The sequence below is a fragment of the Excalfactoria chinensis genome, chromosome 1 (assembly GCF_039878825.1).
Source record: "Excalfactoria chinensis isolate bCotChi1 chromosome 1, bCotChi1.hap2, whole genome shotgun sequence".
Lineage (NCBI taxonomy): Eukaryota > Metazoa > Chordata > Aves > Galliformes > Phasianidae > Excalfactoria > Excalfactoria chinensis.
The window spans coordinates 86656620-86672231 of record NC_092825.1 but is presented as its reverse complement, the minus strand read 5'-3'; the positions used below and the strand labels follow the sequence as shown (position 1 = coordinate 86672231).

The following is a 15612-nucleotide window of genomic DNA, read 5'->3' as shown; positions in this document are numbered from 1 at the left end:
TAACAGCTGTTTGGTGGCAATGTGCACAGTCCTTAAAAATCAGCTGCTAAAAAATCTTTTTAGTCGTAACGTGCTTCACACTAAACACTAAAGGTTAAAAATACTGACACGTTGTCTATTGTTTGGCTTTCTAATTCTCATTGTTGCTTTCATTATTATTAAAGGTTTGGGGTTGTTTGGAGCTCTTAAAGAGTATAGTTTTCACAGAATCACAGAATCGTAGGGGTTGGAAGGGACCTCCAGAGATCATGGAGTCCAACCCCCTGCCAAAGCAGGTTCCCTACACCATGTCACATAGGTAGGCGTCCAGGCGGGTCTTGAGTATCTCCAGAGAAGGAGACTCCACCACCTCCCTGGGCAGCCTGTTCCAGTGCCTGTTCCCTAACATCATTAACTGTATGTGCATTTGGAAAAAGTGTACATGAGAGCACAAGTGCTCAGTGGTAAGCACAGGAGAGGTCACTATAATTAAGCATTCTTTTGCTGCAGAAAAAAACACAACACCCTGAAGCATCTCAAGTGTTAGAACATATTGCTGGTCCATCTTTATTAGTACACCACCCTGTGTTAAGCAGCTGTTTTTTCTTTTTCTTTTTTTTTTTTTTTTCCTTTTTTCTTTTGCATGATCATGTATGACAGGCTTCACTGTGTATCATTATATTAGTAACCTAAGGCAAAACAAACACCATTAACTCAAAAATAACCACCAGTACTGTAACTTTTATTTGCTAATAAATATCTTAATAAACAGGCTTACCCCATCTGTAAGACCTGATAATGCCTCTTAGGAAATCATAGAAAAATAAAATACAATAATAATCAGTAACTTGTACTTTGTACAAAAATCTTATTATGTTGCTCAGCAGGTAGCTTTGCCAAACCCCATATTCTTTCTGCAAAGAGATGGCATATGTAATGCAATTCACCTTAAAAACACTCTAATGTTGAGAGCTGAGCATTCTATAACACTATTAACTCGTAGGCATGCCAGCACATGAGAATTTACATGGAACATCGTATTATCATAGGAGTAGAATTAAAAAATGATAACGCCACTTTTCAGAAAATAACAACTTCACTTCTAATGTAAATTCCCCTTGGGTCTGTGAAATCAGTATCTTAAGGTTCTTATCTCATGGCTATTCCTGCAATATTGTTATAAACCGGTTAAGAGACAGAAAGAAAAAATGTGCTCGGAGCACGTGTGGGAGATAAACTGCATGAAAAAAGGCTGTTCTGAACAGCGGGGCAGTCACAGTACCAGCTATGGAGTGTTCAGTCTCTCAGAATTAGTAGACCTCACCTGCTGTGTGCATTGCAACACAGGTTCAGTCCGATGAATGAAGACACAACTCAGAGGCACAGTGCCGAGGTTGCTCTTCTGTGAGATGGACGGTGAAGGTTCAGTTACAGGTAGTCATCATTATGCAAATATATCTTGGTGAGAAGAAAAAAAGCAGCTGAAAGACAACTATGATCTGGGGTCTTTAAAGAAAGAGTGGTTGCCAGAGTACTGAAAAGAGATCTGGGCTGAGGCCATGGTTTGTCTGTAAAATGGGTTGCAAGTATGATTATACCGTTAGTTTTGAAGCTATCTACCTCTAAAGTTTTGACATGGCTGCTTAAATATACAATGTGTCTGTCATCAAATAGTTATTCATATATACAAATACATTGATACATTTTATGGCTATGCTAGAACAGCAGACTATGAGGAGCAGTCATATTCAATTGTGTACAAACTAATTTCACAGAAGAGATCAAAACGTCTTTAATTGATATACATTTAAAACCAACACAGAGAAACTGAAGCTATCCTGAGGAAACGTACTGACCACATTGTGTCCCAAGAGAAAACAAAAGCTAATTTTTGGAAGATAAACAAATATTTTTCTCATGATGAGAAAGTGAAAACAATTGACACCAACTTGACAGATGAAGTTTGATTTGCCAGAAAGTAAACAGTTGCCTTTCAGTAAATACGATTTCATGTCATCATTTTTAAGCCTTTTTTTTTCCTTGTTAAACTGCAGAAGCAATCCTGAGGAGTGCAGAGTATTTGCTGTTGTTACCGAAGTCTACAGGAGTTGTACCGCACCAAACAAGAGCAAGCCTCTTTTGTTAGTCTTTGGGTTTTCAATCACAGCAGCACCATGTATGATGTAACTGATAACATAAGGGAATTTTGGCATTGGAACCATGGCTCTAGGTAAGAATAACATATACTGAAATACTGATCGAGTCTAATTCCTTCACCAGATAACCAAGAAACAACTTTCTTCACTCCTATCCAAAATAGTTTTCTTCCTCATGGAGAAAAGTCAGAATAAATTGTTGACACATGAGGTTAAAAATATATATGACCAATTCAAACCTAACAATTTCTTGGGGAGAGGCTGATACAGAATCATGGCCACAAGTTTTAAAATGTTTATGTGTTGGGTATTTTAGAGTAGCATGGTTTTCTTGAAATATGGAGTTAATTAAAGAGTCCAGTACACCAGTACATAGTGTGACTAGGAGGGTATTATTTATTTTATTTGCTGCTGTGCTATTAATTAACTGGCAAATCTCAAACCTTACACTGTATTGCACTAGGAGTGTGAGACAGAGTTTGTTCAAAGTGAAAAACAGAAAGAACTGCTGTTATGAAGGGGACATCATATTGTATAATGCTGTGTGTTAAAGAAGAAAAGAGAGACAAATCCTACAGATAAAGGTTGTATTTTTTGTTGATGGGGAAGGTTGTCTTATCCTGGATTTAAACCCAGGACATTGGGAAAATATCTAAGAAAGAAAACCATTTCTATTACATACTGGAGAAATTCTGTTAGATTAGTAGGTTTGTTTTCTTTAGCCACAACTCAGTGATGGTAACCCACTGCATATAAAACAACAGTGCAACAGCTGTGTTTTGTACCTTGCTTGTGCCACACTGAAGGTAACCATAATCTTTTTTGACACATTCCTGAGGTAGAAGTATTGTCTTCTATGATCAGTGCACTCTCTTTTCCCTTATTAAAGCAGAACATCCATTCCATACAACTCCTTGCAAACCCTTGTTCCCAAACCTTGTTTCAGTCCATTGATAGTTACTTATGGATTTAAGTGATTTTGGATCATGCCTCAAATGATCAAGCTAATCTCAGCCTGGAACCCTCAAGAAAGAAATGAAAACTCTCATAAAGTTTTAGTAATACATTTGAATGACAAGACAGCATGCATACTAATAAATGTTGGTTCTCCAACAGCAAACCAACTGTGAAAGTAGTAAAATGCAGAAAAGGAGAATTTATTAGGAAATCTGTCTCTATAAGATTGGGCTTCAACCTACTGACACTGAAGCATCCTACTGACACTGAAGTCAGTATCAGACTCTTAAGCCACAACAAAACAGTGCCTATTGACAACGAAACTTATTCCTCACACAATCACGTAATTGTTGCTGGAATTAATAATAATAATAAAAAATATTAAAATCCTTCAACAGAATGTGAAAATAGTAGGTGATTTAGAGTAGAACCTTCCCAAGACAAAAATGTAATTGCCAAGTTGGCATTCAGTAACTAAAAGAATCTATAGATTTGAAACACTGGCTGCATTTTTTGCCTTTTTCATCTAATCTTATATAGTGCTTAATGAGTTGTATGAATCAAACCATTCAGCTTGCTAAAAGATATTCTTGCTTTGCTTCTTTTTTTTGCTTCTCATTGTCACGTGGAACTCAGTCTGGATGAAACTGAAAATGTAAGCCACTCTTGACTAGTCAGCTCTCCTTTTTACTGTTTGTTTAGGTTCCTCTCAAAAAAGCCAATATGCAACAAGAAGAGAAATTAGTCCTTCAGTTATATGTTTAGAAAATAAAACCGTGTCTACTGGAAGTTCAAATCTAAACTATGACAACTGTACCTTTTTTCTTTGTCATAGGCTGGACTCCGGAAAACCAGGAAATAGATTTTCTTTTCCCCAAAACTTGTATGAAACAGGAGATTTTCTCATAATAACAATGAATGTGGTGGACTCTCAAGGGAACCATATGTAGAACTGAATTTAAAAAGGACAAAATTATCTCATTCTGCCTTACAAATATACTATAAGGGTTTGGATTTGCAAGCATTTTGTGCCTAACTCTACGCATGTAAATAGTTCCATTTCTAGTCAGCCTCTTCATCTGAATTAAGCCACACAAGCACTGAACTGTTTGCATATTCAGGTGTTTCTGAACATGGTACAGTACATATATTATTTCTGGGACAAACGTATAGTTGACAATTAGTCAAGTACTCAGATATTTAGACATAGTTGAAAATGTGGGACACAAACAAAGCAGAACAGGTGAAAGCTTGAAATGCTTTTGAGAGTGATCTTATTAATATGCTTTTCCACATCTTCAGCGCCATGACTTAGCCTTATTAATTTCAGTTTAATTAGACAGGTATGAAAAAACAGATGTTAACCCTTTGCGGAATAGAGATGTACTTATGAAATCTCCTGTGTGAAAGTAAGAAATACTGATGTAGAATATTCAAAGAAACATGCACACATATTCCATGATGTGAACTGGTGTTGTTTCACATTTGAACATGGAAATTTATTTTAACCTACTCGTTTTTTAGCCTTCTGTTCTTACATTCATCATTTTTTATTTTTCCCTTCTAAAATTCAATGTACCTTTTTATAATACATACTGGCAAATCATTACTCACATTCCCTTGAATTTGTCCCCCATTTTAACCTCGAAAGAGTCTATAAATGACAACTGAAAAGAAAATCATTTATATACTGTTCATCTTTGGTGACTCCAGCAGAGGTACTCAAACTTTTTATAGCATGGACTACATCAGAGTAAAAAAGCTATTTTTTTTCTCTTTTTTTTTTTCTTTTTCTTTTTTTATTTTGTCTGCCCATGAAGGGAGGAAGAGAGAGGCTGTCACCCATTTCCAGACAACAAGCCAAGGAAGTTTGGGAAGCTTAAAATTTTAAGGGCCAGTGGAGAAGATCAACTCCATTACCATTATGGAGGGCCGGGTAATTAATTTATGTATGCTTGAAAAATCTCAGGCATTATGATATACACTGTATTTACAATTCTTTATATACACATCCGCATATTTCTTATATCTATTCTGTACTCAGTATCTCCTAGTCCATAATTTGAGGATCTATGTACAACCATAGCATTCACAGATGAGCAGTGCACAGTATATGATGGTAGAAGATTTTTGTGGACTCCAAATACATGGAACTGTTTTTGTGCCATTTCTTTTGTTTTTGTTAGAACTCCTTGGCACAATATGGACAGCTTTTTTTTTTTTTTTTTTTTTTTTTTTTTTTTTTTTTTTTTCCTCTCACCTTATTCTAATCCTTTTAGATTTTTTCCCCCCTTTTCAGTCCTGATTCATTGGTCTCTCTGAGAGATTTCAAGATCACTGCAGTACTCGGCGTTATCCCAACCTAACAGATCTCTCTCTTACTCTTAAAAAAAAAATAAAAAAATAGTACTGTTAATAAAGAAAAAAAATATTATCTTTGCAATTTATTCAGGAAAGATCAATTACCATTAGGGAGCAAGGGCATTCCTAAAGAAATCTGTTTAACAGAATACAGTACTCTTCAACCATGCACAAATGCCCTGATAAATGAAGCATCTCAATTTTTAATACTTTTCTTAGGAGATGCAGTAGACCAAAGCCTTTTTATTAATATTGTTTTGTTTCTATAAAATATGTATTAGATTGGATTAGAAGTGAGCCCTCCTTCCCAGTCTGTGCAGTATATATGCCAAGATAGACTGAGCCTGTGAAGGGGTAGCTTACAGGTATTGTGTGTTCACAGGAGAAATTCTCAGCTGCCAGGATGAGTCTTGCAGAACCATTCAATCAGCTGAGTTACAATAACTGAAAACATGCTTGAATTTGCAATGCTGCTACCTGAAGTGCAGTAACTGGCCTTCAATGCATGTTAAACTACATTATATGCTGCCTTATTTTGGTGGCTGACAGTTCCACAGGGTCATTATCACATGGGAATTGCTGTGGTATATACCCTCTTACCAGGTACCTCCACAGTCTGAGCTGTTCCACATAATCTCTACTGCACCTGAATAAAGGGCATCTGTATGATATTTATGACCCATGTTTGGACCCTCTATGAATCTGCACTGAAGAAGAACTTCATGGAGCTCAGGATTAGGCACAGCATATCTATAAACATGGAAAATTGATAGCAAGTCTTACAAGTCTTAAAGTGTTACAGTCTGAATCCTGTGTCAGAAGAAACCATCTTCTATTTGGGGGAAAATTTTCCCCAAAATAGGTCTCAGGGCTCTGGGTTTCCATCAGATGGGGATGTCTTGAGTTTCCACGTTAGACTGAAGACTGCCCCACTTGGTTGCATGAACATCTAAGCTGCTTGTCAGTCAACTTGGGAAGCACTGTGGTCAGCTTAAGATGGACAACTGGGTAGTACACTTGTTGACCAAGAGATACTAACCCAGTTTTCTTGCCCAGCAAAGGCCCTCACTAAAGCTATCATCTGAAGACTTAACTTGTACAAAGGTATTGATAACAGTACAGATGGATTTGTTCTAGATGCATGACTACCAGGTCTCTTAGAAAAGCCTGCACATGGGTATGACTTGTACAAGCTTGGAACTGTTTCCTTATGTCCATATTTTAATCAATTTTTAGGGCGCTTGTATATCATGGAGTCTTTATTTCATGAACTTCTGGTGAGTCCTTTTAGTCATGAAACACTGCAATGTTTTTAGATTTACTTGAATATGTTAATCAGTAACTGCACACTATGATATGCAGGTTAACTAAATGAAGTAATTTTCACCTAAAGTATTCCCTGCAATAAGTAAAGTTAGTTGGATTTCACATTTATACTTGTGGCTTGCACAGAATTGAGCTCACATTTGAAAAACACCATGTTTGTTTGTTCTTGTTTTTAAACAAACAAAAAGATAAACAGCCATAAGTAATAGTAACACTTTCCTTTGTGCTGAATAAAATAGAAGAGTAGGGTTAGAAACATAATAAGAGCAAATCCAACATTTCCAAAATGGAATTAAAGTAAATTTGATCAGAACAACTATTATAAAAGTGTCACACTGCACCACCAAAACAAAAAACTCAAACCATATAAACCCAAAAAAACCCCTGGATTTACAATGTTTTTAATAAATATCCTCACTTAAATCCCTTCTTCTTTTCTTTCTGGTTACCCAAATTCTTATTCATATAAAAAATAGATCTGATTACTACATGTTTTTCTATTATTTTCATATATTACTTGAAAATATATTTTCAGTAGTGTGATAAATTTGAAAACTAATTTCCATGAAATATATCCAGGTTGTGTGTATGTAACACACTGCTTTGTGTGTACACTACCAAGAATGAATAAACGCGCAAAGGAGAATTTAAAAGCGAACACTTACGACCTGGTCTAGTTATGAGCCATTTTGAAACTCCATTAACAAATAAAAGACTCATATCTCCTCAGTAATAAGTTTAAATGTGAGAGGCTCCTTTCACAGATGTCACATTGAAGGCCATAAAAGCAATGACTGCCATAATAGAAAATGAAATAATAAAGGAAAATCAAGTCTTGAATTACTCTGTGATGTTGGTTTTTTTTTTAAAGGCTTCAGGTAAGTATGATTTTATTTCTCTAAGGGAACTCTTCCAAAAAAACCACCTCTAAAAAGTCAGATTTGGAACTGGGGGAGAACTGATCAAACTGAGGTCAGTGGGACTACCCATGCTGATAAAATTATCTTTGTAGCTTAAACAAGACTGGCACTGCCCTTATTTAAACATGCTTATCAACTTGATATCATAGAACACTGGTGAGTCCTTATCTTCAGAAAATTCTTCCTTCAGTTAAATCTGTTGTTTTGCTTTTTAACAGAAGAAAGAAAAATTTCTGCAGTTCACTACTGGTATCCCATTTAAACTAATGAAGTTATTCCAACATAAGGTAACAACAGTGAATCAGGCCTAGCATGTTTTACTCTGTGAACCATTTGGAAGCCTAACCTTTTCTGAGTTGCTTTCTGCTTTTCCTTCTTTGCCACCAGTATACAACGGTAGCCTTTTTGAGAGTCAGGAAATACAATTTGATTTACAAGCTGTAAATTAAGCACTAAATATCATTATGATTACATAACGTGGTTAATTCATTTTGATATACACATATATTATAGTAATTACCCAAACGCACGATTTAACCGAAGATTAGTAATGTTTAAGTATATTGAACTGCCGTGTAACTTAAGAATGTCCTCCAAACTATGTATAAATTAACAAAAGCATCTGCACCCAGTTTACATGTGACATGCATGTAGATCTGCGTGAGACTTCTCCAGCTCACAGACACGCGCTCGTGTCCCTGTTCCTAGCAGCGCATGTCTCATGCAATAGTTTGGAAATGTAACCCAGCACATCTGTGTAAGCTGTCTGAATAAAACATGAAAGCTGTAAATCTTACAGAGGTACAAATATTATGTTAGGCCTTTGCAGCCATTTTTCTTGCATGTAAATATGGCTATTGAAGAGTTCTAAAAGTAATGATCTTTGATGTTGTTTAGGAATTTGTACTAAATGAAGATCTGGCCCCCACAGAAACCAGAACTCCATTTCAGCAGAGTCTGCTTTTCACTTCTAAAAGCAGTCAGAAGTAGACTCAAGGCAACATATCATTACACTGCTGTCCTATGTCTCCTTTTCTGCCTATGCATAATAAAACTGAACACCACAGAGTGTAACTTCCAGCATTAGTTTGTGGTTATACCACTACCTTCAATTAGATGATGCTACGGCCGATCTGCTCCAGCACCCCACTGATGGTTGGCCCTCTAAGTCTACTACCACTGGTGGAAATGACACTTAGTTCAAGTTGTGGAGGCCTACATTTTTGGAACAGAAAACTTTCTGAAGTCTATGTGACCACAGTATAGCTGACAACCATGTTTTACATGTAGTTATGGAAACATTACAATCAGCTTTCTGGTGACAATTTGCCACGGAGTAGAGGCAAATGCTGACTATTTTAAAAAAAAAAGAAAAAGAAGAAAGAAAAATATCTAGGGCCTGAATAAATATTCTGACCTTATCTAAAATTTAAAGCATAAAAAGTGTCGAGTGCTAAAGTAATTCAGAATCAAAGACCTGAAGATTTCAGCCAGATTTCTCTCACTATCCTCCCAATTCCAACACAATGAAAACTCACTACATAAAATCACTTGTCATTTTTGCAAACAATGCTCACATTTTGAGGCACCGGCTTACCAGCATTTAAACTATTATAAAGTAATATAACTATAGGACCCATACATTTTGATTTAATTAGAAGATAAAATAAATATTTATGTGAAACTTCTTGATTGCACATTTGGTATTGGAAAGTTACATGGTCACAGAACATGAAAGAAGTCAAATACGTTTTGATCTACCAGCAAACTCTAAATACATCGATAAAGAAGCCACACCAGGCCAAATGGAATACTACTTTCAAGTAAGTTTGTGAAAGTTTCCCAAATACTGTTATACAAAGTTACACATCCATGCTGAGTTGCTGAGTTATTATCCATCAATGTGTAGCGAGTCTCGTAGTAGGTCAGGATTTTATTGGCAGATAACTGACGGAGGAACTACGCAGTGTGATTAAAAATTCCAGTTTGGAAGCATTAACGTAGAAGTACTTTTGGAGTCTAACCAGGAGACTGCAGTTCTTGAAGTCGAGAAGAGCAGAAGGGAAGAATGAGAATATTTTCCATTTTAGAAATGCTGAGGCACAAAACACAGTTGATTCTAGTACTTTCATACATGAAATCCTTTCTCCTGTATGTGCATCATGTGTAACCGCAAAGTCTGTAAACTGCTGACTATTCGTCTCTGGTGTCCAATGAGTACAACTCCAATTCTTCTAATGTCACTGCAAGATAAAAGGTTTCATCATGGATACAAGTATAGTAAGAACTCTATCACACAAAAGCATGTAAATATACGTTGAATAGCTCTGCTTAAGGACAGTTTACTTTCACAAGTGGAACATGTATGAATGCTGCAGGCATTTGAGTTTTCTGTCACCTCCAAATTTTAAAAAAGAAATGCCATTTGAGGAAATAATACCATGTAGTTAAAGCACTTCCTTTTGTTCTGAAAGTAACAATCTAAAGCAGTCTAATAATGTTTAGATTTTGAAGAAGTACCTCAAAAATGTGTTCTACTAGCCATTTTAAAATAATACATTAACAACAAACGCTTCTCACTCATACTTGCACAAGATCAAAGCTGGTATACTCACTCTTACAGTCCTGAGGTTGAAGGAACTAAAGCTATGCTTCTGACGATTTGGGGAATGGTGGTGTTTGGCAGTTCTCTAAACATCACTAACTGCAATTCTCTGAGAAAGATCACAGGGGCGGCGAGGGCAGGAAACTTTGGTATCATCTTGTCAATTGTACAGACCCCACAATGGGACATGGCATTGACACTGTATGTCTAGACAGCCTTAAAAATTGTTTTAAGATATAGGTGGTAAAGGAGCCCATAGTTGGAGGCATGACCCTCCTGAGCTTCAAATTTGCAGGTGAAGATACCTCACTCCATATCCAGCAGATGAAGAGCAACTAGATAGCAGCAACTGCTATATACTTAGGCTTAACATTCTCCTGGGGAATAATATACAACACTTAGGATCAGCAGGGACTATGCAAAAGATACTGAACATCTTAGAAACTAAAAAGAAGCAGCTAGAAGAATAACCTTTTACAGGTGGTGTAGTGATAGAAATGCAGGAACAATGCATAGCACGTATCAAGTACAGACAGACTGATACAACTAAGAAAGAAGCCAATAGCCCAAGAGTCAGAAAGGTTATGTGAAGAAAAAAAGAATCTTTCAGAAAGCTGAAGTTATCTGAAAAAAGGAAAAGAAAAGGAAGTAGAAAGGATGATAACCTTAGGCAGATCGTCTGTAAGAACGCTGTAAGGCAGACAAACCCACTTGAGGAACAATCAGCCAAAGCCCCTTAATAATAGAGCTTGCAATAAACCCTTTCTGTTGTTTTCTTTTTTGTAAGCTCACAGGATACAAGAATCCAGCCAGCGTGTCTGTAGACTCTAATTTTGATTGGTATATAAAAGAGCACTGAGAGACTGATTGCTGTAGGAATGCTAAACCAACTATTTGAGTTGACATTCACTGCACATGCTACCAAATGACTCACAGGCCAGAACTGTTAAGGGGAATTGTCAGAGGAGCCATCTGAAGTTGAAGTGACTGCAGGAGAAGCTACAGGACAAACTGAAAAAAGCCAAACAAGCAGCAATGCATCTCCAGGACAAGAAAGTATTTAGTCAAGGCTTTTAAAAGAGCTTGAGGATGAAATAGCGACAGCAATGTGAGAAAGGGATGTATCAGCTCTGTCACACTTAAAATTTTCTTGGTGACTGAGACATGGAGAGTGGTGTCAAAATTATTTTGGACACAAAATAAAGTTTCCAGAAGAGGTCTGGGAAATGCAGACCTATGAGCCTAAAATCACTGCAAGGCATGGTAGAAAATAAAGAATAAAATTATTGAATTCCTGGATAAATTATCTACTTCATAAGCAGCACTATGGCTTCTGCGGAGAGAAGTCTTGTTTTATGAAGTTGTTTCCTGTGGAGGAATCACCATGCACAAATGGTGAAGTCACCACGTGCATGGATGAAGATGACCCATTTGATACACCCTACTTGGATTTCCAAAAGACTTTAAAGAAGGCATATAAGGAAAATGAGCTGTGTTATTAAGAAGCTCTTTCCATGAATAAATAACCAGGTAGAAAATAGGAGGTTAGGAGTAGGTTGTCAGATTTTACAATGGAATCATCAATGGAAACCTGCAGGGACCAATGCTTGGGTAATGATGAACATTGTTCAACAAGTCAGTAAACGGTCAGGAAAAACAGATGAGCAAAGAGGTGAAAGTGTCAGATAATGAGACTGAATTATTCAGGTATCAAGGGAAAGGGCCAGCTGTAAAGAGCTGTATAACGATCTTATAAGACTATGCCATAAAAAAGTAGGTGAAATTAAGTTAAAGTAAATATAAAATGGTACATATGGGAGAAAACCAGTTCTAGCTTCATGTGTAAAATTCCTGAATATAAATTGACCATTAGTACTAATAATACAGATAACCTTAGCATCAGAAATCAGACTGAGTTGACATCAGTTGAAGCTGGTATTTGCACATTCACCAGCACTGGGGCTATCATCCATGGGAGTGCCTTAGGAAATCTTAGTTCTTGTATGTGACTTCTGAGTCTCATCATTAAGTATTTAGAAGGTGTTTCAGTTTCTTCTCTTTACAAAGAAACCTCGATATTCTTGTAAATGGCTGCAGTCATTGACATTTTTGCTTCCACGCTTCGATATTTAGAGTTGATACATACCAAAGAATCCCATGATCTGGTGCCAAGGGATATTTCCCTACTGAAGGTAGATAATGCAATCTAGATGGATTTTTATTTATTTATTTTTTTCTCATTGGTGGTCAGACTTTCCATGTCTGCCAGGACCCTGAACCTCTAGGTGAGGGTGTGGGGAGCAGACTCTGCCCCGCTATAACAGTGGAACAAGTCTGAGACCTCCTCATAAAACTGAACGTATGTAAGTCCATGGGATTGGATGATATCCACCCTAGGGTTCAGAAAAGAGATGGCTGATGTGGTTGCTGAGCTGCTCTCCACCATTTTTGAAAAATCGTGGCTGCCTGCTGAAGTTCCTGGTGACTGGAAAAAGAGAAACATTACTCCTATTTTTAAGAAAGGTAGAAAGGAAGACCTGAGGAACTTCAGGCCGGTGAGCCTCACCTCTGTGCCTGGGAAGATCATGCAGCAGATCCTCCTAGAAGCTATGTTAAGGCACATACAAGAGAAAGAGGTGATCTGAGGCAGCCAACATGGCTTCACCAAGGGCAGATCTTGCCTAACTAATCTGGTGGCCTTCTATGATGGAGTGATGGCTTTGGTGGACAGGGGAAGGGCAATGGATGATATCTACCTGGACCTGTGCAAAGCCTTTGACATGGTCCCTCACCACATCCTGCTCTCTAAAATGGAGACGTATGGATTTGAAGGATGGACTGTTTGGTGGATTAAGAGCTGGTTGGCTGGTCATAGCCAAAGGGCTGTGATCATTGGCTTGATGTCAGGGTGGAGGCTGGTCACAAGCAGGGCTTGGTCTTGGGACCGCTGCTCTTCAGCATCTTCATCAGTGACACAGACAACGGTATTGAGTGTACTCCCAGCAAGTTTGCAGATGACACCAAGCTGAGTGGTGCTGTTGATACATTGGAGAGAAGGGAAGCCATCCACAGACCTGGACAGGCTGGAGAAGTGGGCCCATGAGAACCTACTGAGGTTCAACAAGTCCAGGTGCAAGGTGCTGCACTTGGGCCGGGGCAATCACAGGTATTTATACAGACTGGGAGAAGAACCCCTTGAGAGCAGCCCTACAGAGAAGGACTTGGGGGTCCTGGTAGACAAGAAGCTGTACATGAGCCAGCAGTGTGTGCTTGCAGCCCAGAAGGCCAACTGTGTTCTGGGCTGCATTAAAAGAGGAATGGCCAGCAGGGGAGGGACGTGATTGTCCCCCACTACTCAGCTCTTGTGAGGCCCCATCTGGAATACTGCATCCAGGCCTGGGGACCCCAGTGCAAGAAAGACATGGAACACTTGAAGTGGGAGTTGTGCACTGCTGCACAACTGCAGAGACAGAACTACAGACAGAGGGTGGAAGAGACCTCTGCAGGTCAACTGGTCCCAAAACAACAGCAGGGAGAACTCAACTCTTCTCAACTAATGCTAATCTCAGTTTTACAGTACATAACAGCACCGGCTGAAGCGGAGGTCAGCACTGAGCTCTGCTCTCTGGTGATGGAGTCCAATGGAATGTCATAGAGCTGCATCAGAAGACTGTTGGGTGAGGATTAGGAAAAAGTTATTCCCCAGAAAGTGGTTGGGCCCTGGAACAGACTGCCCACAGCAGTGGGAATGGCTCTGAACTGCTGGAGTTCAAGGAGCATTTGGATAACACTTTCAGACAGAGTTTGGATTTTGAGTTGTGCTGTGTGGGGCCAGGATTTGGACTCAATGGTCCTTGTGGTCTTTTCCAAATATTCTGTGATTTTATGATAAAGTAGATGATTAGGGATGAATGGGAAGGGAATCAAGAGCAAAATAGGTCTCCAAACCCTTATGTTCTACAGTGTTTTCAGTGCAAAAATGGAGTGAAACTGAGGATGGCTGAAGAAAGGCAGCAAGGTATGGAACAACTTCCACATGAATAATTGCTTGGACTTGATGATGTTGATGGCAAAATAAAATCTAGCGCTGATTTCAGCAGCCTAAATAAAAACTGATATCCCAACATTTAAGGACACTCACTGCCTGAGCTTTACTAGTATGTGGTATGGTTACACATGAAACTATCACTCCTAAGCTTCCTGATCGCTACTTTCTCCTGCATTATTTTGGTAAAAACTGTATTAATCTTCTACTAGCTTAGATAGGAAAAGAACACATCACAGTAAATCACTGCAGTATGCAAATAAATTCAGGTTAGTCACTACAGTAATAATAGATTGCATACTTACTCAATACTCATTCTTGAAACCATATCCAGAGTTGTGAAACCTGCTGCCATGAAGTTACTTTTATATTGACCCATTTTTATGGAGTCCAGCCAGTCACTAACTGAAACAAACAAAGGAAATTCTGGAACTTCACCAGGTGAATCTGGCATTCTGAAGAAATAAAAAGCAAAGGTCATCTGAGCAGTATAAAATGATGCTTGATTCATTCTGGGAGACATTATTTTTAATAAAAGGCAGAAGGAACGAATGGGGACCCTGAAATATAAAGGTCAGGTCTTAAATGAGGTTCTCTTTAACCCATTGTCTAAAGCTTATAACTTATATTCATCTACAAATTCGCACTTCTTAAACAATACCCTTTTCAAAAGCACTTCAACTCAATAACAAACAGGAACAGGCCACTCTTGGGGTTCCTACTATGACCGTGCAGAGTCCATCTGAGGATCTTTCATGTTTCAGGTTGATAATTGTTTGTAAATACAGCAGTCAAATTAGAGAGCATACAAAATTTAACCTGAGATCCCATTTAAAAATAACAACATACTGCAAGGTAATTGTTCTGAGAAGTAATATCAATAGCTCCTTTTTGCTGTGCCATTATGCAGTGGGAACACTGATTATAGCAGCTAGAAATCTAAACCTACAAAAGCAAGAACATTTTGTAGCTTTTCTTTTTACACAGAATTATACAGAATAGTAAATAAAATGAAAGAAATAATTTAGTTTCATTTCTATTTCATTTCTTTTCCCTAATATTGTGCCACTGAAATGGAAATAAAAAAAATTAAACAATAAGGGACATATATTTCCAGTCTTCCATTGTCTACCATGCTGATGAGGTCTCACAGCTTGCACAGACTTTATATGTTGTGTAGAGAAAATGTAAGGAATAGAATGCAGAAACAACATACAGCTGTGTACAAAGCCTTATGACAGCCTTTAGAAAGAAGACATAAAT

General features: G+C 37.9%; 1 protein-coding gene across 5 annotated transcripts in view; it reads right to left on the bottom strand.

Moving 5' to 3' along the window:
- Positions 1–700: 700 nt before the first annotated feature.
- Positions 701–15612, bottom strand: part of EPHA6 (EPH receptor A6) — a 463816-nt gene continuing 448904 nt past the window's right edge. For all 5 annotated transcript variants that reach the window (XM_072332791.1, XM_072332808.1, XM_072332800.1 and 2 more), the window contains 2 exons: positions 14655–14804; positions 701–9942 (listed from right to left, as the gene is read on the bottom strand). In XM_072332791.1, the coding sequence (XP_072188892.1) occupies positions 9828–9942; positions 14655–14804 (265 nt within the window). In that variant the 3' untranslated portion in view covers positions 701–9827. The remainder of the gene's footprint in view (positions 9943–14654; positions 14805–15612) is intronic.